Source organism: Heloderma suspectum, chromosome Z, assembly GCF_057233095.1.
Source record: "Heloderma suspectum isolate Gila_16-S chromosome Z, 16-S_ref, whole genome shotgun sequence".
In the NCBI taxonomy this organism is placed as follows: domain Eukaryota; kingdom Metazoa; phylum Chordata; class Lepidosauria; order Squamata; family Helodermatidae; genus Heloderma; species Heloderma suspectum.
The window spans coordinates 15,691,005-15,718,315 of NC_139476.1; the positions used below are offsets into that span (position 1 = coordinate 15,691,005).

At 46.8% G+C, this 27,311-nt stretch overlaps 1 protein-coding gene across 5 annotated transcripts in view; it reads right to left on the reverse strand.

Moving 5' to 3' along the window:
• Positions 1-27,311, reverse strand: part of EFNA2 (ephrin A2) — a 277,009-nt gene that overhangs the window by 202,025 nt on the left and 47,673 nt on the right. For 2 of the 5 annotated variants that reach the window (XM_084825789.1, XM_084825787.1), the window contains 2 exons: positions 8,692-8,789; positions 7,568-8,373 (listed from right to left, as the gene is read on the reverse strand). In XM_084825789.1, the coding sequence (XP_084681915.1) occupies positions 7,568-7,689 (122 nt within the window). In that variant the 5' untranslated portion in view covers positions 7,690-8,373; positions 8,692-8,789. Of the gene's footprint in view, positions 1-7,567; positions 8,790-9,329; positions 9,360-27,311 lie in introns of those variants that run through there. The other 3 variants (XM_084825788.1, XM_084825786.1, XM_084825790.1) reach the window with 2 other exon arrangements.

The following is a 27,311-nucleotide window of genomic DNA, read 5'->3' on the forward strand; positions in this document are numbered from 1 at the left end:
TACCCTTTAAAAAGCATTGCTTTTTGAAGCAACAATGCAGAAAGATGCCTTCACTACTCAGGAACCTCCTTCAGAGCTGAATCCATCTTGTCTGGACCTCGGCCTCAAAGATCCTAGAGATCAGACTTAGATTTTTGCCTTACCAATGTAGAGGAAGTGTTACTCCTCCTTTTTTACACCATCATTTGCTTCCTTCCAAGCTCAGATATGAAAAGAAGGGGGAAAGAGGGAAATTTAGACCATCTCTCCCTCTGCATCTTATGGGCTAAGCTGACAAAATTTGGATGGATCTCGATCCCATTTCTGACAGGGGCCATTCAGACGCCCCCGATGGTATGCCGGTACAAAGGGTACAAAGCTGCCGTCCCTCGCTCTCGTTCCCGTACCTGCTCGATATCGCATTCAGGAAGATCCACATTTCCTTCTCCAGACCAGGCAGTCTGAAAACCCCCCCACTTGCCATCCCCTGCCTCAGCAAGAGATGTCCCCCAAAACAGCAATATTATCCCCCAGGTACCTCCAGATTTAGGGGCCGCGGTGGCTTAGTGGTTAAGACGCTGAACTGCAGACTGGAAGGTCGGCAGGACAGCAGTTCGAGACCCGAGTGCCGCGTGACGGAGCGAGCTCCCGTCTTCAGTCCCAGCTCCTGCCAACCTAGCAGTTCGAAAGCAAGAAATTGCAAGTAGATAAATAGGTACCGCCTCGGCGGGAAAGGTAACAGCGTTCCGTGCACCTTGGTGTTCAGTCATGCCAGCCACATGACCACGGAAACGTCTTCGGACAGCGCTGGCTCTTCGGCTTAGAAACGGGGATGAGCACCGAACCCTAGAATCGGACACGACTGGTTGGGGACACCTTTCACCTCCAGATTTGTCTATGCTTCAAGAGTCACCCCCACGTTCTTATGGATAGAGAAACAAGAGTCCTCAAGGGAACATTTTTTTTTAAAAAAGAATAATAATAAAAATTGGAGGAAAGAAGCACTCATGTGGCTAAATACAGGCCAAAGGGCCAAAGGAAAATAGAATAATGGGATGTACATGTGTTACCAATTGAGAAAGAAAATAGTCAGTCATTTGCACATATTTCTCTCTCTCTTTCCTTCTGCAGAGAGAGAGAGATAAATGTGGCAGCTTTTCCAGGAATTGCATTTGGTGGCAGGAAAACTGTCATTGGAGAATTACTTGAAAACTGCCCATTACACTGTTACAGGTAGCGTGAAGTACAGAAACAAATCTTCATCTCCGTTACTTTGGAAATGATTTATCCAATCACGCCATTACGAAAAACTGGGATTTGCTTGGGTTTCTAACAGAATCATAAACCTTCCTCAGAACGGGGTCATCTTTTTACCTTTGGTTTCCCCCGACACACACACACCCTCCTCTCTTCCATGCACGTATATACCTGCCTCTGCAAAAGCGGAGGTTTTACCAGCACCAAATTATATGCCATATCCCTGATTCACCAAGGACATTTGGAATCTGAATCCACAAACCGCTCCGGCAATCGGCAGACGTGACCATCAACGACCATCGCAGCTGGCACAACACGAACGATTCCATTCATCCCAAAAGCCATGGATTCAGTGTGGTGTTCTGACATTATCATCAAATGAACAGATTAAAATCGAGGGGTGAGGGAAGAGATGGACAACCCACCCAGCCAAAAAAGAGCTGTGAAGTTCTGCAAAAATGCTTTGGAACTTTTATAAAATTATCGTTTTGAGCTCCTTTTCAACAGAAAAGTGGTTTTTAAAATAAATAAATAAATAAATGTTACCCAAAAAATATCAAGACTATAACAGACTCTCTCCAACACAGGTCAAGTTAATGGTGTTCCAACCAGGCCTTTTATTTCCTCCAAGTGTTCCCTGACAACTAACAGTTTGGGCTGTTTGTGTACATGACGTTGTATTCTGATGGACAATTCAGACAATATTCTGGTGCAAACCAATATGGTAGGCATGGGGACAAGGTAGAGTGGGATCTACTGCTAGATCCCCAGGTGATTTATGGTAGATCAGCAAGGGTTTCAGACTTCCAGAATTTTAAAAATAGAGGCAACAAAAAAACCTCCACCCCCGCCCCTCCTAAATTAGACAAGGAAGCATTGGGGAAAACAGGAGTCGATTTTTGTGCAAAAGGATTTCTGCGCGAGTTCCAGTCCTGGTACTGAACACTAATTCATGTGTTGCAGGACCTTCTTCTACAATTCTACGGCTGCCTTCTTGAGCCATTCGTTTCTACCTGGCTCCAGTTGGGGACCTGTGGGTTCTAGCAAAAAATAAAGTCAGTCCAGCAAGAGAAATGTCTGCCCGCCCCTGCAAAATGGCAAGGTCCCCTGTCCGGGTGCCGCGCATGGAACAGAAAATGGTGGCCGTCATTGCAGATGAGCCTTGAAGGAACATGGCGTTTTATTCAAGCTCCTTTTGGCTTTAAGAACTTCAAAATAAAATACCAATCCTCCCCACATGCACGCAGATACACACCCTTAATTTAAGCGCACAAGAGAGCATCCACTCTTGCCCATGCCTAGCCTATCCCTCCCGCCGATATTTCAATCAACAGCCTACACGGAGACGTATTTAATAAACATCTCTCAACATCCTCCAGACCCATGGCTACCACATAAAACACTATGATGGGTCGAAGATATCAAGGATGCCTGCGGGGGATCAAAAATTACATTCGGAAGGGGCAACGCTTTTTGCGTCTCAATTTACAATTGATTTTTAATTTAGACAGAATTATCAAGGAGGGCACTCGTCATGACCAAGCAAGTTGTACGTGGCATGAGATAGAAACGTTGGCCTCCAGAGGGGAGGTTTTTAAAAAAAATGGGAAAGAGAAGAGTGAAAGAAAAGAAAAATAGATACATGTATGCAAGATTCCTAGGGTTTAAATCTTGAATTCTTCCCTCCAGTACCACCACCCCAAAAGAAAGAAATAGCACACCAACCAATTGCATCTATTAAATATATACCTTATCCAGTTTCTCAGTGCATACCGAGTACTAGTCTACAATGGATTTATCCCCAAATAACTGTCTGGGTGCAAATCTATGTTTGGTCTTAATGGGAAATCTTACTCTCCTGTTGGGAGCCATGAGTTACCATTTTTTCCCCAGATACGGAAAGCTTCCGGGAGGCTGACGCGCAACGATAAAAGAGATGGGCTCATTGATGCTATTCAAATGTGGAAAAAGATTATTCACACACACACACACACACACACACACAACTGTAAATCAATGTCTACTCTGAAGGTAATATTGCGACAGTTCTTTGGCGGATCATGTTCCTTGGAAGTCTCTCACGCATTTGGGGTTCACTGAAAACCTTTGACCACTTAACTTTAGACAAAGTGGACCCGCTTTCCCCCAATAAGGACAAGAATATATTGGATTTTGTATGTTTTCCTACTGTTAAATCAGAATGCAAACCTGGTCATGACTCACCACCCCCACCCCACCATGCCAAAACAAAACAAAACCCTGACATATTGTTTCTTTAGTTGGGGGGAAGGAACACAAAGATGAACCTCATTTCCAGTGTCAATGCTGCAGATTCAAAACTGTGAACTTAGTTGTATTTCTTCAATATGCAAATTCACCCAAAAGATATGGTACACCCCAACATGGAATATATGTATACGAGACCATTTACCAGCTTGATACGAGTATGGAAAAATCCATGCATTTGTTTTCATTGCCTATTTGCGTTTGCTGACTTTGAAAGTTTCGACTCTGTCTTGGCCACATCTATTTCCTTTTTTATCTGGAGAGACTTGTGCCTCCATGCCAAAGGTCCAATTTGTTTGGAGAGGGACGGGTTAAGCTGGTGACCCAAATATGCTCCATTTCTTAGAAGACACACCCTGAACCTTTAAGAAATGGCTGATTGGGTCACAATTCTTTTCACTCAGCCAAGGGTACAGAGATGTAGAACAGCAACTGAGAATCCGAGAACCAAAGGATGGCATTTCTTCTTCCACCCTCAAAAAATAAATTTGAAACAAAAAACAAAAAAACATTAGCCCTGAAATATCTTCAACTTGATGGCAAGGAGACTAAAAGCCACACATGACAGAGCCAAAAGATATATTGTGTTTTCAAGACCGATGACTGCACCCCGGTTTGGATCAATCTCATAATAACAACCTCAAAAGCTCCATCTCCATCTTAGCTTGAGCATTGCGGGTGGGGCGTTCTTTTTGCAAGAGCAGCAGTTGAAGAAAAAGGAAAGAAATGATCACACGAAAACATGAAATCAGCCCAGTGCTCCATGGGAAACAGACTCTACATGAACAATGTGGGTTGTGGGGCCCAAAAATGGGATTACCCCCAAATTACCCCCAAAATGGGATTACCCCCCACAATGTGGGTTGTGGGGCCCAAAAATGGGATTACCCCCAAATTCTATGGTCAGTTAAGTGACCATGGCAAGGAATATTTTTTAAAAGGCGCATATCTTTTGGATCGGGGTTCAACGGCCACATATGCCCTAAAAGTCGGTGATTTTAGGGCAATGCCAATTCTACCAGTTAATAAGGTGGAATTGGTTAATCTACAAGAGAGAGAGAGTTGCTCAGGAGACCTAGACGTGACGAGGCCTACACTGACTCGTGAACTTCCCCTGGTTGAACCACACACAGACATCCGCATTGAAATAAGGTCAAGAATCCCCCCTCAAAATCTAAAACATTTCATCTCCAGAATGAAACCCCTCTTTCAGGATGACAGGAAATGGGGGGGGGGAGAGAATGAGGGAGTCATTTCTTTATTAAAGGTTCCCTCAGAGCTCTCCCCCAGCAAGAACGGGGGAACGGAGGGGGAAATTATCTTCCACTGAGATGTCCCTCCGTCCGTGTGTGTGTGTGTGTGTGTGAGAGAGAAAGGAGAGCGGCTTTTTATGAGCACTGGCCACTAGGCAGGGAGAATTCTCTTACACATTTTGCCATCTGTTATGTGCCTTTGCACAATTCAGCTGCAACAAAGGTGCACTTTTGCATTCACTTACAGATTTATTTTTTCACCCTCACTAGCAGGTAGCAAAGGAGAGCCAAAAAACCCAACAACTCACACAGAGATGCCATCTAGCATGCATCCAAGAGGGCTGCAAAAGCCACTGCCCAAACAAGAAACCCACTGGACATTTGCACCCACAAATAGCACTGGACAGCATTCCATTAAGAAGTTCCACTGACCACTGAAACTTCTCTTCCATATATTTATTCCTTTAACCACATAGACAGCCCAGTAGCCAAAGTCCCCTGGGCAGTTCACAAAAATTAAAAACCAACAACATGATATATATTCTATAGAACTACTCCAAACATTGGCCTGTTTTCACACCTTGGGACCTGGGTTCCCACACAGGCTCACAGCTTGACTAAAAATGCAGAAAGTGGAGGGGCGGGGAGAGGACTCAAGACTTAAATAGGGCTTCATGGACAGGTCTGAAATTTTGAAGCTATGCACAGCAAAAACTAATAACAAACCAGATTAATGCTAAGAAAAGAAAGCAATTAATGTATGGGGGGGACCCATTTTTCTATTCCTCTTTAATTTAGGGGTGGAGGATATGAGAGAGAGAGAGAAGGAATGTTTGCACATCTTTTTTATGTTCTCGGTAATGTTTCAAGGAAAGGCAATTATTTTGGGCTGGGGTCCCATCTGTCAGGAGGAATCATGATTTGGGGTCTGCTCCAAGAGCCTGTTAATACTTCAGAAAATCTATTATGAGCTCTTGAAGAGAGAGAAGCCATTTCTGGAACCTCATCATTGGGCGGGGGGGGGGGGTCCCTAAAAAAAAAAAACATCCTCAGCAAATTGCATCAATTCTTTTTCACGTCAGAAGACAAGGGCTACTTTCCTATCAGGTTACAAGGAACGGTCATGACCCAAAGCATAGCAAGAAAACACAGAATTCAAGAGAACTTGGACTTATCTGAACTTCACAACCAGAGTAATGGCTCCCTGCCCAAGAAGAATTAACATTACCAGAGGAAAAGAGACCGAGAGAGAACCCCAAGGATTTCTAACCCGCCACCTGGCCATTAACTAGGAGAAAACCTTTGGGCACCATGACTGAATTGGCGAACATTTACCACTCCAAGACTCAACAATTACCCGGCCTCTACAAGGCAGAGTCTACAACAACCAAACTTAAACCATCCGATGAGGTCCTTGGTTACAACCCCACTGGTTTGCCATTGACAAACTTTCCCCTCCAAGCCACCTAGAGAATTAGACCTCCTGCAAGAGGTGAGGCTATCAATTTGGCCCAGCAAGTGAAAAAAACACAAGGAAACAGGTCGACCACCATGTCCATCCACAGTGGGGGGGGAGGAAGAGAGAGGTGAACTGGTGTTTTAATTTGACAAGATGCTAGTCCTGAAGTGACGCATAATTGATTTTACAGTCTGCAATGCTTTGGAAAATTGTTACCATTTTGTTCTTCTTGGCTGCACAGACTTACAACTTCCTAGAATTAACTTCTGGATGGATGATTTTTTTGTGATTTTTTTTTTACTTTGATTGAGATGCCAAATGTAAAACAGCTGTTAAGAAAAATATACCTGCCCCCTACACACACATACACACACACACACACACACACCACAATCGCTTTATATTGGATTTGGAGGAGTGGAGGGCCGGAGACACAGACAGTGGATTTGCCAGTGAAACTTCTCCAACTCAGCCTTAAATTAGGAGACAGATATGAAATTCAAACAGCAGCACGCACACACCCAAAAAATGACATCATTCTGAGCCTCCAAGACCAACTGGTAGATATCTTATTTGAAGGATTCTCTCCAATTGGATATTTAAAAAATAATTAAAGCAATCCAGCTGTAAACACCAACCCCACCAAAAGTTTGATGAACCAGGGGTATCCATTTCCTAAAGAGACCACATCAGTTTGCAAAAGGTATTCCAGTCTGGTGCTTAGCAAGAAATTAATCACAGTAACAGAACTTGTGTGTGCACATACCTGCAAATTTAGAAATGCAATAATACTGTAGCCTGAACAGAGACAGACAGTCATCTCACAAAGAGATAGCATCTTTCTTCTGGATGAAGGCTCTGTTTGGTTTGGAATTATTTGCTTTTTCATACTTGCAGGTAACTTTCGTAGAAACTGCATGGGGCAACCTTGGCTTAGCGCACCTCACTTTTTATGACAGACAGCCTCAACTACACTTTTGAACCTTTGCCTTTTCCCATTGCCTTGCTTCGGTAGCGACATCCACAACAACATTGTGATGCAGATCTTTTGAAATCCTGTTTTGCGAAAGTCGACAGAGAAGCATGTTTTAAACAGTCGCACGCACACAAAAGAAGAAAAGCATCTCACCCAACTTGACAGAAAGGGACTTGGAAAGTTTTGCCATTCCTCCTGAGTCTAACGAGTACCTTACAAAAATATCTGGATTTCATTTGCAGCATCCTTGGGGTACAAGCCCACCACCCTAGAACACACGCACAAAAGTGCGTAGACACTTCAGTAAAAGGCTGCAGTATGCACGCGACACAGACAGTCTTAACTCAGATGCCTTACCTGGGGTTGCTCTTGTTCCAGTACACGGCGTAGCGATCCGAAATCACCTTATTGCTGTCATCCATCCACACGCACACCCCTGCCAGGGCGACAAGCAAAGCGGCTACCTCCAAAGGCGGCATTGTGCCTGATTGTGGTGGCCACCTTTCGCTCTCTGTCCTCCTCCTCTTCTCCGGCCCTTGAAGATGCTTCTATTTTATTTTTATTTTGCACAGCTTTGCTTTTTAACAAGAAAGCAGCCAGTTCATTTTTCTCGATTTGTGCGTCCGTTCTGTGTTGTGCTGGCAACGGTTTTCTTTTCAGGGTGGCGGTCCCCCCGTAAGAAGCGACACCTTCCCGTCCCTTTTCCTTCCCTTTCGCTTGATGCAAAACTCAGACAAGGCACATGCACACCCCTAATTCATGTCACTGGGTTCAGCAGTCCTTCGAATCTTCTTAGCGATCGCAGGGCGAGTCATTCTGGTGACCCAGGTCTATTGCAAAGCAAGGTTCATGGGGCTATCAGAATTCGATTTCGCAACTGGGAAGGGTAAATTACCTAGTATCTAGGAAAAGATGGGTGTGGGGTGGGTTTTTTCCCCTTCCCCTAAAGGCAACACATTCTGCCAACTTCCTCTCCCTGTCTCAAACTCTTCATGGGCATAGAAGAGAGAACAGCAGTTCTATCTCCCGAAGGGAAATCCTTCAGTCCATGGGGTACTTATGATGGTCAAATATACTTATGAAAGAAAGAAAAGAAGAGTTCGCCAGCAGTGAGGTTCCAGAAAGAAACCTGGACATCTCGGAACAACTACACCAGTATCTGTCTACTCATGAGAGGGAGGGGAAAAAGAGAGGGGGAGAGAGAGAAAAGGTAGTCAGCAACCAAAGTTTGGGTTGATGGTTCTTCTCTGCAATTCTGCCATTCCTACTGTATCATTAACAAACACACACACACACACACACACACTGAAAACAATTCCTGATTTCCAAAAAAAAAAATAAAAAAATTTAAAGGCTTTCAAGAACCTCCGTCTTCAAATTGCAACCAGTTGTCCGGAAACTGGATTTCCAACCGAGAGAGAAACATCCTCCCCAAAAATAAAAAGTTTACCAAAAAGAAGAGAGACCCCAGCCATACATACGCAACTTCTTCCAAGTTGTTCCGCTTTGTTTTGAAGGTGCCTTGGGTTTTCCTCTACTTCTATTTTTCCCCACTTTTATTCTATGTGTTGCTCTTTTCCTAATTAGAAAGAAAGGAGAAAGAAAAAGCAAATAAATAAATAAATAATTAAAAGATGCATGGCGAGCTTTAAAAATCTGGGACTTAAAAAGAATGCAATAATAACATTTGCTTCCCCTTCAAGAAGCCAAAAGGGGAACTCTGCTACAACGCCCCCCCCCCCGCCGCCCCCAAATCACAACAGGTTTCTTCCTCGGACAGGAAAGAAAAGAAAATGCGCTTTTTCTCTTTCCCCCTTCTAAACTCCCTCTGCTTTTTTTTCTGTGCAATCCAAAAAACTCTCCTTACAACTGGAAAGGAAGATGAGGGGGCAATGCAGCAGCAATATTACAAGTGAAAATGTGGAGGGGGAGAGGAGGAAAAAAGAGGAAGGAAAGGAATGGGAGGAAAGGGTTTTCACCACCCTCTGAGAAATGCACACCAAAAAAAAAAGGTTCTACCAGATGCCTTTCTCCTTTCCTCCCTCCCAATTTGGTGCATTGGTTTCTTATTTTAAATGCATGCATTTGCAATGTGAGCCAGGAGAAAACATGCTCCCACCTTTTCTTTTCTTTTCCGGCACTAAATTGCAAAAAAAAAAAGGGGGGGGAGAAAGGGAGGGGGAATTTTAATATATATATATATATATATATATATAAGGTGGATTCTTTTCTGTGGATTCTTTAATTCCTGTCGCTGTTCTCCTGGAAGGCTTCCTTTTTTATTTTAATGGCCATTATTTTGGTGATCCTTCTTTTGCTTTCAATGGCTTTTGCCCAGCCTGATTTCTTTTTTCCTACTGTTGAATCAGACACATTGTTACCACTTGGCCCGGTCACCCTAAAGTAACCGCCTGCTCTTTCTCCCTGGGCCCCCTCCCCGCTCCACCAATCCCCCACCAACCAGCCCCAAAGGCTCAAGGTTGGTTGGCCGGTGGAGATGGCCCCGCCCCCTGCCCTGTGGGCCCCTCCCCTGGAATTTCTAGTCAATTTCACATCTACTGGGGAGGGGGAGGCAGAAGAAAGGGAGAGGGGGTGTGGCCACAAAGGGGGGAGGGAGAGGGGGGCTTGAGAAAAAGCTTTGCAAGGGGCACTTTCAGGAATCCAGGCTGCAACTGGAAAGAGGTAATTCTTTCTCTCTCCCTTTCCCATTGTATCCAAAGATGGTTGCAGCCTCTGCTAGAAAGGTGGGGCGGGGGTCTCCCCGCACCACCAAAAAAAAAAAAAAAAGATGCTGGCAAAGAAGGGGGCTGATTGTTTTCAGAGGTCTTCTTTTCCTTTTTCTTCCTCCACAGCTTCCTTTCAGAGGGGGCTTGCAAAACACTTCACATATTAATAATAATAATAACAAGCTTGCCCCCACAAATCCTACATGTGTCTACTCAGAAGTCAGCCCAGCTGAATGCAACAGAGCTCACTCCCAGGTAACACTGCAGTCCTGGCCATGTCTACTCAGAAATAAGCTACATTGAGTTAGATGGGGATTTACGCCCGGGGAAGTGTGTATAGGATTGCTGCCTCACAGTGCAGCCCTATGCACGATTACTCAGGAGTAGGCCCCATTGAATTAAGTGGGGATTACACCCAGGGAAGTGTGTACAGGATTGCTGCCTCACAGTGCAATCCTGTGGATATCTACTGAGAGGGAAGTCCCACTGAGTTCAATGAAGTTTTACTCCCAAGTAAGCAGCTTCAGTCGTATAGGACTGTGGTCTCACAGTGCAAGCCCAGACATGCCTACTCAGAAGTAAGTCCCATTGAGTCCAATGGGGTTTAGTCCCATGTATAGGACTGCAGTCTCAGACTGTGTTTCAAAGCACTTTGTTTATTATTGTTGTTGTTGTCTTTTCAAAGCAATAATAGGAATGGCAAATTTAGATAGCTTTTCAAAGCCCTTCATTTTACTATTATTTTTATTTTACACCCTCTTTCATGTAAAAATGGCCAAAACCGTTTATAAAACTGACACCAGCAGAAAGCAAAACCAAGATCAACAGCAGTCTAACACATCACCTGCCGCCGGGAATTCCTTTCCTTTGGAAAGGAAGTAAAGACAGAGCCATCCGACACCTTTCCTGGGGAAGGGCATTTCAAACTTCCAGGATCCATATTATCTCACAACAATCCTGCAAGGGAGGCCATCTCACTTCCTCACTAATGGAAGTTGGAGAAGCCCTTCGTTTTGAGAAAGGCATCCAGATTTGCTCTTTTAATTGGTCTCATTTTCTTTTTGAATCTTTTGAATATTCTTCGTTCCTGCTGCATTATAGTTTCCTGCTGCTGTTTCTGAGTTTTGGACCCCATGGTAAATTGGAAGGATGTTTTTATGATTAAGGGCAGATTCCTAGCATGTTTAGACAGAAAAAAGTCCTACAACTCCCAGCATCCCTGGCTGGCTGAGGGATGCTGGGAGTTGTAGGACTTTCTTCTGTCTAAACATGCTAGGATTGTGCCTTAAATGATCGACTCTGCTGTGAGCCGCCTAGAACTCCTCAGAGACAAGTAAAGGTATAAGCCTTTTCATTTTTCTTTAAAAAGTAAATTAAAATTATCCCCGTATTGCAGATGAGAAAACTGAGACCGAGAGAAAGAGTAGCTTGACTAAGACCACCTGGGGGCGGTATAGATCAGAGGTGAAATGGTGAACCTGAGACCCCTTTAATCTTTTAACCACTGACTCTTCAACTCTCCCGCTCCTGAATTACGTGGCTGGATATGAGAGAGAAAAGATGGGCAGGGAAAATCAATATTACATCAGCAGAGAAAGAAGGAGGGAGAACAATTCTCAAGCTCTTTCTATTTTATTCAGCATCTTCCCTAAGAGCTGAACACACCACATGACACCCCTAAAAGGTAGGCTGGTTTTATTCAACTACTAGGGGAGGGCTGGAATGGAGAGAAAGATTTGCCAGGATTCACACAGTGGGCCCAGGAGAAACAAAGAGATCAAGTGCAGGAAGAACTGCAAATTTAACTCTCTTTCTCTCTCTCTCTCTCTGACATTTGCCTTCGAAGCCTCCCTGGGCCATGTTTAAAATGGACCGCTGCAGTCTACAGATCTCAGGCAAGGGGGCACAACTTCAGGCCCCATCTGGCCCTCCAGGGATCCATCGATGAAAGAGTTCTGATGCCCTTGCAAAAGATGAATCTTTGCTCTGATTCAACAGTGCTTTTTTTCTTCCTACGTCCCCCCTGCAAGGTGGGACACTGCTATTGCTGAGGACGGGCTGCTTTTCCCTCCTTGGGAAGAAGCTGGTGGCTGCCGGGGTGAAACTGGGGGGACTCTTCGAGGTACGAGCAAAACCCAGCCACTGAACCAGTGCAATCGATGGTGTCAAGGTGGGATGGAGTTGGCTGCAGGTTTCCCTAAAAGTGAGACCCCGAATGGCATCGCTTTAGCGTCTCCCATAGAAGTGAATGGCTCCCCTTGATCTAACTCAGGGGTCTCCAAAGATTTTGGGTCAGCGGGCACGTTTGGAATGGAGAAAGAGTGGGCACTCTCACAAAATGGCTGCCATGGAGGGAGCTGGCCCACTCACAAAATGGCCACCATGGTAGGTGTGTCCAGTCACAAACCAGAAGCCCAAGAACTGAAGTACAAGGCAGAGTTTGGGTACAAGATCCAAAACCCCAAATTGCTCCTTTTTGAACTCGCCGTTTTCTGCTCTGACGCCCATTTCACAGAAGACAAAACTGAGGAGGCTCAGAGATGAGTCACTTGGCCCAGAATGCCCTGCAGGTCCCAGTGGCATTCTGGGGAACAAAGACAGCTCTGGAGGCTGTAGCATCACTTTGTAGCATGCCAGAGTCCCAGTTTAACGTTTGAAAATGAAATGAAATGAAAAGCGAGAGGCGCCAGGGCCTCTGGCGGGCACTAAGAAAAACATCCATCCTGCAGACACAGTGGACTGCCAATGGACATGACGTTGGCGATCCCAAATCTAAATGTGGAGAAATAAATATACAACTCAAGACCAACATGTTCAGCTTTCCTGAGGAAGGGCATTTCAAGCTTCCAGGATCCATATTATCTCACAACAGCCCTGTAAGGGAGGCCCATCTCACTCCTCACTAATGGAAGCTGGAGAAGTTCTCCGTTTTGAGAAGGCCATATACAGCACCTTAACTTGAGAACTCCTCGCCTCCAGATATAGTGGTGTGACTCTTCCCCTCCCGCTCTTTCAGAAGGGCCCCAAGATGGATTTGTGCCTCCCGCAGGGCTTCTCAGATTTGCAGATATTTAACTCAGTTTCTCTTCATGCCCCTGCTTCTTCCTTCGCTCTGTTCATTGAGATTGTGCAGAGCTTCATCGCTGTTCATTTGAACATTTTATGCTGTGCAGCAGGTTTGGGACAAGGGGAGGGTGTGTAAGAAAAGAATACATAAATAAATACAGAACATACTGTTCTGTTGACGTAATATTTATTTCCTTCCAGCATTTCTTGCCCCGCTCTTCAGATGAAAAAGGCTTCTTCCAAACAGCCATCCTCAGACAATTACCTGCCTCCTCCAAGTTTACAATTGAAAAGATGCAACACAAAGGGAAAAGGGATGTGGAAGGAGGAGGAAAAAAGAAAAGCAAACTTGAGCACTAATTCTAGGTTACAAAATTCTTATAGGTGTTCTTTCTGGAAGGGAGCAGGAGGGAAGTGAGCTTCTCCCAGTTGCTCCTTTCCTGGCCGATGGTTTCCCCATCGCTGAGATGTAGCTACCTACCTCGCAGGGCTGCTGTGACACCCAGCACAGTGAACAATTAGATATGCTTTGGAAATTATAAGGCAACTGCTGGCCCCAGGATTTTGCATTTTGGCTCCTGTATTCCTTGATTCTGAGAATTCCCCCTTGATTTAGAGAATTATGGACCCTGAGCACTTTCTGTCGCATGCACCAACGCACAAGCAGTGGTGAAGGCAGGCAATTTTGGACTGTAATTTCCACCCACTCATTCAAGTCCTGCCCTAACAGACTACCCTGTTTATAACTTCATTTGTGACGCACACAACTCACTGTTCCCTTTGTCCTATCACCACCACCGCTTTACACGTGTTTCTGCATTCTTGATACGTTAGAGCACACGCACATGCAAACTATTTACTCACCTGCTTTTAAAAAGAAAGAGAAAGTTCTCTAAGAATGTGCACTTTCACACTTTCAACTGACTTAAATCATAGCATTTTCATGACTAGGTGTGTCGGAGAAATCTGCAACTGAGTCAAATGACTGGATTTCTATGAAATCCAACCCACAGATTCTGCAACAGACTAGCATTTTCTGAGATGCGTGGAGTTGTGGTCCGTTCTTTTTCCTTTGAGAACCATTGAGAAATTTAGTTATTCAAAATGACAAACGTTGCTGGAAAATATGTGGCTATATGCATCATTTAAAAAACAAAAGAAAAACACAACGTTTTATACATCTCCAGTCTCTCTTTAGCCTCTGCTGTGTAGCAATCTTTTTCGGGGGGGGGGGGGATGTGCTTTGGTCATTGATTGGACGTTGAGCTAAGAAAAATATGCAAAATATAACATGCTGGCGAAAGGTATGTAAATTGCGGTGGGCTTTTCTGTGTGTACTTTTCAAGTTTTCCTGGCTGTTTCTGCTACAGAAGAGGGGGAGATTAAAGAGCCCTTTGGCTCTGCCAAAGCCTAACTTGCTGTTCACCATTAAGGAGAGGGAATAAAAGAGCTCTTTGGCTCTGTCATGCCTCCCTTACTGTTCACAGTGGAGAAGAGGGCAAATTAAAAAGCCCTTTAGTGCAGTCATGCTTCCCTTATTTATTTATTTTATTTCATTTATTTCATTTCTATACTGCCCAATAGCCGAAGCTCTCTGGGCAGTTCACAAAAATTAAAACCAAAGAGCACACAGTAAAACAATACAAAATATATAAAACATTGAAACCACAGTAAACAATACAACCAGAATGAAACCAGAATGAAACCTAGCAGCAGAGCAAGGATTTAAAATACAGATTTAAAACAGAAAAGCTAAAAGTCTAAAGAGCTAAAATGCCTGGGAAAATAAAAAGGTCTTCACCTGGTGCCGGAAAGAATACAATGTAGGTGCCAGGCGAACCTCACTAGGGAGCTCATTCCACGGCCAGGGTGCCACAGCAGAAAAGGCCCTCCTCCTAGTAGCCACCCGCCTCACTTCCTTTGGCAGGGGCTCATGGAGAAGGGCCACTGAGGATGATCTTAAGGTCCAGGCAGGCACATATGGGAGGAGGCGATCCTTCAGATAACCTGGGCCCAAGCCATTCAGGGCTTTGAATGTTAATACCAGCACTTTGAATGAGGCCCGGAAATGGACTGGCAGCCAGTGCAGCTGGAAAAGTACTGGCGTAATATGAGCTCGTTGGCCAGTCCCTGTTGACAATCTTGCTGCCCTATTTTGGACCAGCTGAAGTTTCCGGACCGTTTTCAAAGGCAGCCCCACGTATAACGCATTGCAGTAATCCAGACGAGAAGTTCTCAGAGCATGGATCTCTGTAGCTGGGCTCTCTCTGTCCAGAGAAGGGCGTAGCTGGTATACCAGCTTAAGCTGATAAGAAGTGCTCTGTGCCACTGAGTTCACCTGTGCCTCAAGTGACAGTTCTGGGCCCAAGAGCATGCCAAACTCTGGACCTGATCCTTCAGGGGGAGTGCAACCCCCTCCAGAACAGGTTGAACATCACCTAGCTGGGCAGAGGAACCACCCACTAACAGTACCTCCATCTCTGGATTGAGACTCAGTTTATTGGCCTTCATCCAATCCATTACCATGCCCAGGCCCTGATTCTGAACAGCCACTGCCTCACCTTGATTTGATGAAAAAGAGGGGTAGAGCTGTGTGTCATCTGCATATTGATGGCACCTCAGCCCACGCCTCCAGATAACCTCCCCCAGCGGTTACATGTTGATGTTGAACAGCGCAGGGGATAAAATAGAGCCCTGTGGAACCCCATAGCATAGTTGCCAAAGCACACAGCAATAATCCCCCAGCACCCTTGCTGTTTACCCTACAGGAGAGGGGGAATTAAAGAGCCCTTTAGCTCTGCCATGCCTCCTTTGCTGTTCACCATGCAGGAGAGGGGGAATTAAAGAGCCCTTTGGCTCAGTCAAAGCCACCCTTGCTGCAAGAGAGGGGGAGTCAAGGAGCTCTTTGGGTCAGCCAAAGCCTCCCTTGGTGTCCATGCTGCAGGGCAGGGGGAATTAAAGAGGTCTTTGCCCCCATGCCTCATCCCAAAGCTAATGTTGAGGGCTCTTCAGCCCTCGCTCACTTCAAAGTATGCACCCTGGTTGTTGTAGTTTAAAAAAAAATGACTTGCCACATAAGGTTATAAGGGTTTATAAATGCAGAGAAGGAAGAGGGGGAAATGTGACGATGACAGAGAGGGAGACTAAAGTGACAAATGGATGGAGATTACCAACATAGATAAGAAGATGCGGGAGATGGAAAGAATTCTTCTGTGAATGGCAGCACAGAGGCATGGGGATGGAGCGGGGGGGTGGGGGGGTGGAAGAGAAATTATCCAGAGACACAAAACATTACTGTACATATTTTTCTATGCCTGGATGCTGGATGTGGGCGGGCGGGCAGGCGCGTGTGAGCGAGTGAGTTAGGGCATGTGAGAAAATGTATGGGGCTAATTATGCAATAATAATATGCATTTATACAGCTCTTTTTTATCCCTTGGTTGCAGGTTATTCAATTATTAATCACCACTCCTGCATTCGCATGCACCACCTTCCGCCATGGCTCTCCGAGACGGCGAGGGCTCATTCTCTCACCAAGGGCAGAGCTTTCGAGCATCAAATGTCTGGGGCCCGGTCGGCAAAGGCCTCTGCTGGAATTTGAGTGGGCGGCCCCCTCACCCTTCCACTCCACACATCCATGCGTACCTTGGCACTCAGCATCCCAGCTGGATGTGCTTGCCAGCCTTGACCTGCCAAACTATCAGCAACTTTGCACTGCAACAAGATGGGGAAGGGGTTGAAATAATTTGTGGGACCTTGGCCCAAAAGAACCCAAGAGCCCCCCTGCTTCTAACACACACAAGGAATGGGCATGCCTGCTCTAATCCAGGATGTGGGAACCCACCTTATACTGAGTCAGCCCCCTGGTCCATTTAGCCTGGTATTGTCAACACTGACTGGCAGCAGCAGCTCTCCAGGATTTCAGGCAGGAGTTTTCCCAGCCCTCCCTGGAGTTGACAGGGCTCAAACCTGGATTCTGCCCTTCAATACCCTGGCAGTAAACCACTACCACCTAAGCCCATCCCTAGACACATAGAGTCCAAAGTGTCAGGAGTGAATCTGAGCATGTGGGGATGTCTGGCAGCTCAGATTCAGAATGGGAACAGCCAGAACAGGGGGAGGCACCCTCCCCAGTGAGCCCAGAGACAGAGAGACTTTCTTCCCAAGACTGTGACACACAGATGGCCCAGGCTGAATGGCTCCCCCATCCCTCCATGATGAAAACTCAAGTTTTGGAGGAGGAGGAGGAGGAGGCGGCCAAGTGGCATGGCTTGAGGGATACTAGGGTCCGTTGCAGAGCGAAGCAGGAAGAGTTAAGGGCGGGGCTCAGACGCTCTGCCAGGTTGGCCACTTGTGGAAGCCGATGTAGGAGGGAGCCACCCTGAGGGAACCACCCCTGCGAAGCTAGTCTGACCTAGGGATGGAGGAGAATTCCACCACGGATTTCAGTGAGGCCAAATGCACTGGCATTCGGCCCCCCGAAACCCGTGGCGGAATGGCCTCCCACCCCCTGCCACCCCGCGGAATCCCCCCGGAACGAAACATACCTGGGACGGCAGCAGCTCTGGCAGCGGCGGCTGGTCTTTTGGCCAGTTGCTGCAACCACCATTTGCGTCCTGCCAGGCTGCCGTGATAGGCTATGCAAGTATTTACGTAGCCTATCATAGCAAAGAGCAGGGACGCAAACAGCGGCCACTACGCCATTTGTGTGGCTGCGTTTACCGTGATAGGCTATGTAAATACTTATGTAGCCTATCACGAAAAGAGCAGCGGCGCAAACGGTGTAGCGGCCGCCATTTGTGTTCCTGCTCTTTGTCGTGATAGGCTACGTAAATACTTACGTAGCCGATCATGGCAGCCTGGCAGGACGCAAATGGCGGCTGCTGTGGCAGCTGCAGCAGCCCGGCCGCGGCTGGAATTCCAGCGGTGGATGGCCCTGGCCGGAGGTTTCACGGAGCTGCCGCAGAGCGGAGCCGGCCAAGGAGAACTCTGGGGGAAGGGACAGAGCGCCTCCCCCCCACTGCGAATCACACCTGCGAAAAGGTAAGTGACTTTCTTCTCATCCATGTGGGAACAAATGATACCGCCAAGCGGAGCTACGAAGAGATCACGTCAGACTTTGAAGCTTTGGGAAGGAAACTCAAGAACTTTGGGGCCCAGATAGTTTTCTTATCCATCCTTCCAGTAGTTAGAAGAGGGCTAAAAAGGGAACGAAAAATACTCCGGGTGAATGACTGGCTACGAAGGTGGTGCCAACGAGAGAGATTTGGATTCTGGGACCACGGGCTATACTTCCTGGGAGATGGGCTGTTGGCTAGGGACGGGTTGCACCTCACAAAGGCTGGGAAGAATGTGTTTGGCCACAGCATGAAGAACATCAGGAGGGCTTTAAACTGAATCCTATGGGGAAGGGAGATGTAATGTTGGGGGTAACAATGGATGTAGGCGCATGCACTGCAACAGAGAGAACAGCTCTGATAGCGCCCAATAATAGTCTTCAGACACATGTAGGAAGAAAGCCAGACTATGAAGCACATGGTCTTCGATGTCTATATACTAATGCCCAGAGTATGGGAAACAAACAGAACGAACTTGAACTCTTAATACAAGAGGGAAATTATGACCTGATAGGTATAACTGAGACCTATCTCAGTTATACCTATCCTATTGGTGGGATGAATCTCATGACTGGAATACAGCAATTGAAGGATATAACTTGTTCAAAAAGAACAGGAGGAACAGAAAGGGAGGTGGGGTTGCACTTGTATGTGAAAAATACATATCTCTGCACAGCCCCATCGAGAGCATCTGGGTTGAAATAAATGGAGCAAAGAATAAAAGGAACCTGGTGGTCGGATTCTATTACCGGCCACCCAATCAAGGAGAAGACGAGGATGAAACTTTTGAAAAGCAAATAGCCAATGTTTTAAGGAAGCATGATGTAATAGTAATGGGGGACTTACTACTCAGAACAATGATCAGTAAGGTCCCATGGCAAGCGACGCTAATGAGAAAAGGAGTCCAAGATGGGTGGGAGCTTTTAAAAAAGGAAATTCTCAAGGCACAATCACAAACAATTCCAACAAGAAGAAAAGGTGGCTTCACAAAAAGCTTAGGGATGACCTGAAAACAAAAAAGGACACATATAGGAAGTGGAAAGGCGGCCAAGTAACAAAGGAGGAGTACAGGCAGATAGCACAGAATTGCAGGGATGGCGTCAGGAAGGTTAAAGCTGAGAACGAGCTGAGGTTAGCAAGGGATGCTAAAAACAACAAAAAGGCTTTCTTCAGCTACGGGCATAGTAAAAGGCAGAGGAAAGAAATGGTGGTTCAGCTATTAAATAAGGATGGCAAAACGGTAACAGATGACAAAGAAAAGGCAGACATGCTCAATTCCTACTTTGTCTCAGTCTTCTCCCAAAAGAGGGTCTATGAGCCCCCTGGCAAAGGCGAAGTACAGGCTGCAGGGGCAGGATTGCAGCTTGAGATCGATAGGCATATGGTCAAGGAACACCTCATTACTTTGAATGAGTTCAAATCTCCAGGGCCAGATGAACTGCATCCTAGAGTAATAAAGGAACTGACAGAAGAACTCTCAGAACCGCTGTCTATTCTCTTTGAGCGACCATGGAGGACGGGGGAAGTGCCAGATGACTGGAGGAGGGCTAACGTTGTCCCTATCTTCGAAAAGGGTAAAAAGGAGGAACCTGAGAACTACAGACCAGTCAGTCTGACATCAATCCCTGGGAAAATTCTGGAGCAGATTATCAAGCAATCCATCTGGAAGCACCTTGACAACAATGCCGTGATTACTCGAAGCCAACATGGATTTGTCAAAAACAAGTCCTGCCAGGCAAATCTGATCTCATTTTTTGATCAAGTCACCTCCCTTGTAGACCGTGGGAATGCTGTAGACATCATATACCTCGACTTCAGCAAAGCTTTCGACAAAGTGCCCCATGATCTCCTGATGAGCAAACTAGCTCAAAGTGGGCCAGATTTAACAACGATCCGGTGGATCCACAGTTGGCTACAGAATCGGACTCAAAGAGTGCTTATCAATGGGACCTTCTCAAACTGGGGAGAGGGAACGAGTGGGGTACCGCAGGGCTCAGTCCTGGGCCCAGTGCTCTTCAACATTTTTATTAATGACTTGGAGGAGGAGGTGCAGGGAATGTTGATCAAATTTGCAGATGACACAGAATTGGGCGGGATAGCTAATACTTTGGAAGACAGAAACAATTCAAAGTGGTCTGGATAGACTGGAGTGCTGGGCAGAAAACAACAGAATGACATTGAATAGGGATAAATGCCAAGTTCTGCACCTAGGAAAAAGAAACCAAATGCACAGTTACAAGATGGGGGATACGTGGCTCAACCACACTACAAGCGAGAAGGATCTTGGAATTGTTGTCCATCACAAGCCGAATATGAGCAAACAATGTGATGTGGCTGCAAGAAAGGCAAATGCTCTTTTGGGCTGCATTAATAGAAGCATAGCTTCCAAATCCCGGGAAGTCCTAGTTCCCCTCTACTCAGCACTGGTTAGGCCTCATCTGGAGTACTGTGTCCAGTACTGGGCACCACACTTTAAGAAGAATCCAGACAAACTGGAGAGGGTTCAGAGGAGGGCAACAAAGATGATCAGGGGACTGGAAACAAAGCCCTATGAAGAGAGACTGAAAGAACTGGGCCTCTTTAGCCTTGAGAAGAGAAGACTGAGGGGAGATACGATAGCCCTCTTCAAGTACTTGAAAGGTTGTCACAGAGAAGGCCAGGATCTCTTCTTGATCATCTCAGAGTGCAGGACACGGAAGAATGGGCTGAAGTTGCAGGAAGCCAGATTCCGGCTGAACATCAGGAAAAACGTCCTGACTGTTAGAGCAGTACGACAATGGAACCAATTACCTGGGGAGGTGGTGGGCTCTCCCACACTGGAGGCCTTCAAGATGAGGCTGAACAGCCATTTGTCAGGGCTACTCTGACTTGGATTCCTGCATTGAGCAGGGGGTTGGACTCGATGGCCTTGTAGGCCCCTTCCAACCTTACTATTCTATGATTCTATGATTCTATGACTCGTACATCCCTAGTCTGAGCTAGGGATGTACGAAAGTCACTTACCTTTAATGAAATTTGATTCGCGGTGGGGGGGAGGCGCTCTGTCCCTCCACCCCCGAATCCTGGCCGGCCAGGCCCGCAAATGGCAGTGGCCATAGCCGCCGCCGTTTGCGTCCCTGCACTCAGCCGTGATAGGCTACGTAAATCTTTACGTAGCGTATCACATTTTTTTTGTTGTTGTTGTTGGTTTTTTACTGGAAATGGCGGCGGCGGCAGCCGGTCGGGAGACCAGCTGCAGCAGCCGCCGCTGCTGAACCGCCACCGGAGCCGCCGCTGCCAGGAGGATTCGCCCAAGGTAAGTCCCGTCCTGGGGGGGGGCGGGGGGGCAGACCGTTTCGCCACCAATTTCGGGGGGCCGAATGCGCTGTCATTCGGCCTCCCCGAGATTCGTGGCGAAATTCTCTGACATCCCTAAGTCTGACCAAGAAATTCTTGCCCAGACTGCTGGCAGCTTCTCTAACTTCCACGTCAACTCCTCTACTGAGATTCATAGCTGTGTGGATGAGCTGGTTCTATGCAGTCTGAGAGTTTCCTAGGATCTGCATTTGTAAAGAAGCTAGTCGTTAACTAATAAAGTAGTGTAGCTTGAAGCCTTGTTTCCTGGAGTGTGTTGATTGTGACGGGAGAGGACGAAGGAAGGTGACACAAAGGAAGCTCCACTGTGAGTAATGGGACTGACGCCCATGAAGTATAAAGAGGATTGCAGCATTCTCTTTTAGAGAACCGGTGCTTAAAGAACCTAAGAAGAGCCCTGCCGGAAGAGACCATCTAGTCCAGCATTCTGTTCCCACAGTGTCCAACCATCTGACCATGAGAAGCCCACAAATAAGACACGAGCACAATAGCACCCTCCTGCCCATCTTCCCCAGCAACTGCTGTACATAGTCATACTGATCCTGGAGGAAGCATATAGCCATCAGGGCTAGTAGTCATGGATAACCTTCTTGTCCAGAAACCTTGAAGAATGATGACTGTGTGTCCAGTTCTGGGCACGTTCCAGTTGAAGAAGAAGAATCAGCAAACTGGAATGGCTCCTTCCCCCATAATACTAGAACAATCCCATGAAGCTGAGTGGTGGGAGATTCAGGACAGATCAAAGGAAGGACGTCTTTGCACAAAGCAGAGTTCAACGATGGAATTCGCTAACACAAGATGTGGTGATGGTCACCAGTTTGGATGGCTTTAAAAGGGGGTTGGAGAAATTCATGGGGGAAAAGGCTGCTAGTCTTGATGACTATAGACTGCCTCCATTATTAGAGGCAGTATACTGGGGAACATGAGCGGGAGAGGGCTATTGCACCCATGTCCTGCTCATGGGCTTCCCATTGGGGCATCTGATTGGCCACTGTGTGAACAGAACGCTGGACAAGGTGGACCCTTGGTCTGATCCTGCACGGCTCTTCTTAGGTTCTGATGACCGGAGGAAGACAACCAAGTCTGATGATGAAAAGTTGATGGAATTTGATATCTTTAACCTGGAGAAGATTAAGAAAGAGGCAATAAGATAGCCATCTTCAACTATCAGGACTGTCACATAGAGAGACGATGGAGCAAATCTGTTCTCCAGACAGAGTCAGAACGAAACGGATGGGTTCACATTACAAGATGGGGGAATGGTTATACTTATTTTGTTTTCTGTGATATTATAGATTTCTGCGTGTGTGTGTGTGTAAATTGCGTTGAGACTGCATTTTGAGCTGGAAACTAACGTGTAAATTTTAATAATATTAACAATGACTATTTATTATTGTTGTTGTTGTTGTTAATAATAATAATGTCTAACCATTAGGAAGAACTTTCTGACAGCATGGCATCAGAAAGGACTGCCTCTGAAAACGGTGGACTCAGAAATTGATGATTGGCAGCCACAAAAGAGTTGAAACCAGTTTAATCGTGCTGTTCCAACAAGCCCTTTCCCTGGACATGAGCACCAGGTTCAGCTTGCTCAGAAACTAGAGCCTGTGCCTAAGCTGCATCTGGGAAGGTGTGTTTGCTCCCCCAGCTTTTATTTCAGAGGAACATCACGTGCCACAGTCAAGGAAGGTTGCTCTCTGGTCACGTCTCTCTTTGCTGTGCCGATTCCTAATTGTTCCTTGTCATTTGTGCGTGCGAGTCAAATGCTTCTGTAATATGCATTGTCACCTTACAGCACACAGCCGTTTTGTGTACATCAGTGCGACATAATCAGACATGGATCCCTGTCATGCCCTTAGTGACTTCTTTTTTTTCCTTTCCTTTTAAAGGACTCTGTTTTTGGACTGCCATTTGTCCTGTCTTTAGCGCTTGGGCTGAATAACAGCATTAATGACACATGGTGCATGTGTGAATGGGGTGTGAACGGAGTGATTGCTGTGCGCTCTGGGCTTCTGTGAGTCTTGTGCACTGTGGGCGTATGTGCACTGTGGGTGTGTGTGTGCCATTTGCGCGCTGTGGGCATCTGCATGCTGTGGATGTCTGTGTGCTGTGGCCATGTGCATGCTGTCTGTATGCATGGCTCTGCCCACTTCAGCCTTTGATCCTGCTCACTGCTGGCACGCGGCCCTGGTTTTGTTTCTGGTGGAAAGAGAGAGGAGGGGTGGAGAGAGAGAGAGAGAGAGAGAGATTGAGATGAGGGGTGGAGCAAGAGAGAGAGAAAAGCGGTGGAGAGACAGAGAGGGAAGGGGTGGAGCGAGAAGGAGAGAGAAGGGATGGAGAGACAGAGAGGAGAGGTGGAGAGACAGAGAGGAGGGGTGGAGAGAGAGAGAGAGAACGCAGAGAGAGAACAGCAGAGAAAGAAGGGGTGGAAAGAGAGAGAAGGAGTGGAGCGAGAGAGAGAAAGAGAGAGAAGAGGTAGAGCAAGCAAGAGAGAGAGGTGGCGAGAGAGAAAAAAAGAAAGGGTGGAAAGAGAGAAGGGGGGAGAAAGACAGAGAAAGCGAGGGAAGCTGTGGAGGGAGAGGGAGAGAGACAGAAGGGGTGGAGCAAGCAAACGAGAGAGAAGGGGTGGAGTGAGAGAGAGAGAAAGAGAAAGAGAGAGGGGGGAGAAAGAGAGAGAGAGAGAGAAGGAGTGGAGAGAAAGTGGGTGGAGAGAGAAACAGAAAGAGTGGGGAGACAGAGAGTGAGAGGGAGATTGAGAGAGAGAAAGAGAGGGAGTGAGGTTTTGTGGAGAGGGAAAGCTATCGATTCCTGCAAGGCTGCAAACTTACTCAGCACATATTTGTTTCTGGCTCTGCCCACTTTTCTCTCTGCCCCCCACACCCCGCCATCAGGTGCAGCCCCCAGTTGACTCAAATACCCTTCATAGGTAAAAGATTCCACACCTCTGTTACAGTGGGAAAGGTATGAGTCACTTAAAGAAACACACAAGACCCGTGCCCTGGCGTACACACACACAGCTTTGCCACCCCAAGTAGACAACACAGGACTGGGTGGATGAGCAGTCTGGGCTGGTTTAAGCGAGCTTCCTCTGTTCCCCAAGAGCCATTAAGCCATTTGGACCCATCAGCCTCCAGGGTTGGCTCAGTCAAATAGCCGCCCTGCCATGACTTTAAGGACTACCAGACCTGTCATTCAACCCCTTAGCTGTGCAGCGTTTGCACACGCACCCTAACAGGCCAAATCTTTGGTACCTCTCCCTGCTCCTCCTCTGCTGAATCTCTCCCGCCAGCAGCACAGAAGGTACAGGTGTGTGATCTAAAAAAAAGGGGAGGGAGCACACAGGCAATTCTGTTGGAATACTGAGTGACTAGGGAGAGCTCACACTTCAATACACCCAGGACAGAACTCTTACAGTCAATAGCTATGGTTGATTTCAAAGCCTGCAGCCTGCATTTACCTCAGGTTTACACACAGACACACAAGATATCACAGAGACACCCGCAATAAACACAAAATAACACAGAGACCCATGCAATAAACAAAATAAAACAGAGACCCACACAATAAGGAACACAGTAGCACAGAGACACCCACAATAAACACAAAATAACACAGAGACCCATGCAATAAAACACACAATAACACAGAGACCTACACAATAAGGAACACAGCAACACAGAGACCCATAAAATAACACACACAGTAGCACAGAGACCCAAGCAATAAACACAAAATAACACAGAGACCCAGGCAAAATAATACAGAGACCCACACCATAAGAAACACAGAAGCACAGAGAGCCATGCAATAAACAAAAAACACAGAGACCCAGGCAAAAAACACAAAATAACACAGAGACCCATACAATAAGGAACACAGTAATACAGAGACCCATGCGATAACACACACAGTAGCACAGGCAAAAAACACAACATTACACAGAGACCCACACAATAAGAAACACAATAATACAGAGACACATGGAGTAATGCACACAATAGTACAGAGACCCACACAATAACACACCCATGCAATAACACATACAGTAACACATGCAGTAATACACACAATAGGACAGAGACCCACGAAGTAACACACAGAGTAACACAGACACCCATGCAAAAAAAAAAACAATAGTACAGAGACCCACTCAATAAACGCAAAATAACAGAGACCAATGCAAACACACACACCAAAACACAGAGACTCATGCAATAAGACACACAATAACACAGAGAGCCATGCAATAACACACACAGTAACACAGAAACACTTGTAGTAACCCACACAATGGCACATATACAATCACATACACACAGGCTTTCTGATTTGGGCAGGTAAATTAGCAAAAATGCTGCTTCCTGGAGGCTGGCATGGTTTGATGAGGGTCACAACAGATGTCGTCGAGCCAGTCAAGGACAGGCCCAGGGCCGGCTCTGAGTTTCGGAGGGCCCTGGGGCGAGACTCCTTCTGTGGGCTGCCTCCCTCACCACCACGGTCACCAGCCGCTTTTGCTCCTCCTCCTCTTACCCATCATGGCTCCCGCTTCCTTGCTTGCTTGGCTGCCTGGCAGAGAGCCAGTGAGCAAGGAGGCTGTGGCGTCTCCTGCTCCTCCTCCTCAACACCGCCGTTGTCTGGGCCAGAGCGAGAGGCAGGGGAACAAGCAGGTTGCAATGGGGAAGAAGAGGAGCAACTCCAGGGGGCTCCTGTCAGTGGGCTCCTGCTGGGGCGTGAGCCCTCAGCAGCTGCCCAACCATACCAACCCTGCATGCCAGTCCTGGACGCAGGTCTCTTGCTCAGGGCCCACCAAAAACCCATTAAGGCTCTGGATTCAATGGTCTTACAGCAGGGAGGTTCTACATAGGAACTTCAGAAGTTGCCAAGTCAGACTCTTGGTCCATCAAGCCAAGTATTGTTGACGCCGACTGTCAGCATCTGCTCTCCACACAGGATTCTTTCCCAGCTCAATCTGGAGTGGGGACGGCCGCCATCGCCAGGGAATCCGACCATTTGGGGGCCCACCAGAGCTGCGTGGCATGCCCAACTTGGCCCGCATCTGCGAGCCAAGCACTAGGTTTTCCTTGAACTCCGGGGACTTTTTTGCGTATATTTTGTGTGTCTGTCAGCTACAATTTGCACAAATAGAGATCTACACGAATGACTGCTGTGATTTGCGCAAACGACGGCCAAAATTTGTGCACGTTGCACAAATTGCAGCAGTTTTCCCCAAACTCCGGGGACGTTTTGTGTATCTTTTGTGTGTGTGTCAGTCACAATTTGCACAAATAGAGATCTGCAAAAATGACGAACATAATTTGCACAAACAATGGCCAAAATTTGTGTGAGTTCTGCAAATTGTAGCCATAATGTGCGCGATTTGCTCTATTTGTGCAAATTGCAGCTGTGATTTGTGCAAATTAAAGGACACCAGAAATCCACTAGCTGACCTGACACACTGCAGACCAAATTGGGACAGCTAGCGGAAGATGAACCGAAGCCAATGAGATCTTGTTGAGCTCCACCCCCCAACCGCATTCCTCCAACATCCCTAACCTGCAGGGCTTGAACCTGGGACCTTCTCCATGCAAAGCAGGGACTCTACCACTGAGCAACAACCCCTCCCCTCTTTAGACCATCACCTGCATTGCATCACTTTCTTCAAAATGTGGCACACCTGTCCTGCTATGTACAAGGGCGGGGGGCTCTCCTCATTCTACCAAGCAAGGTCCCTATACCTCTGCTGCTATTTCCTACCCTAATGGCACCCCTGAAAAGCGCAGTGCCAATGCTGCACAGACACACACCCACGAAACACACTGCTCCCCTTTTTCCATCACC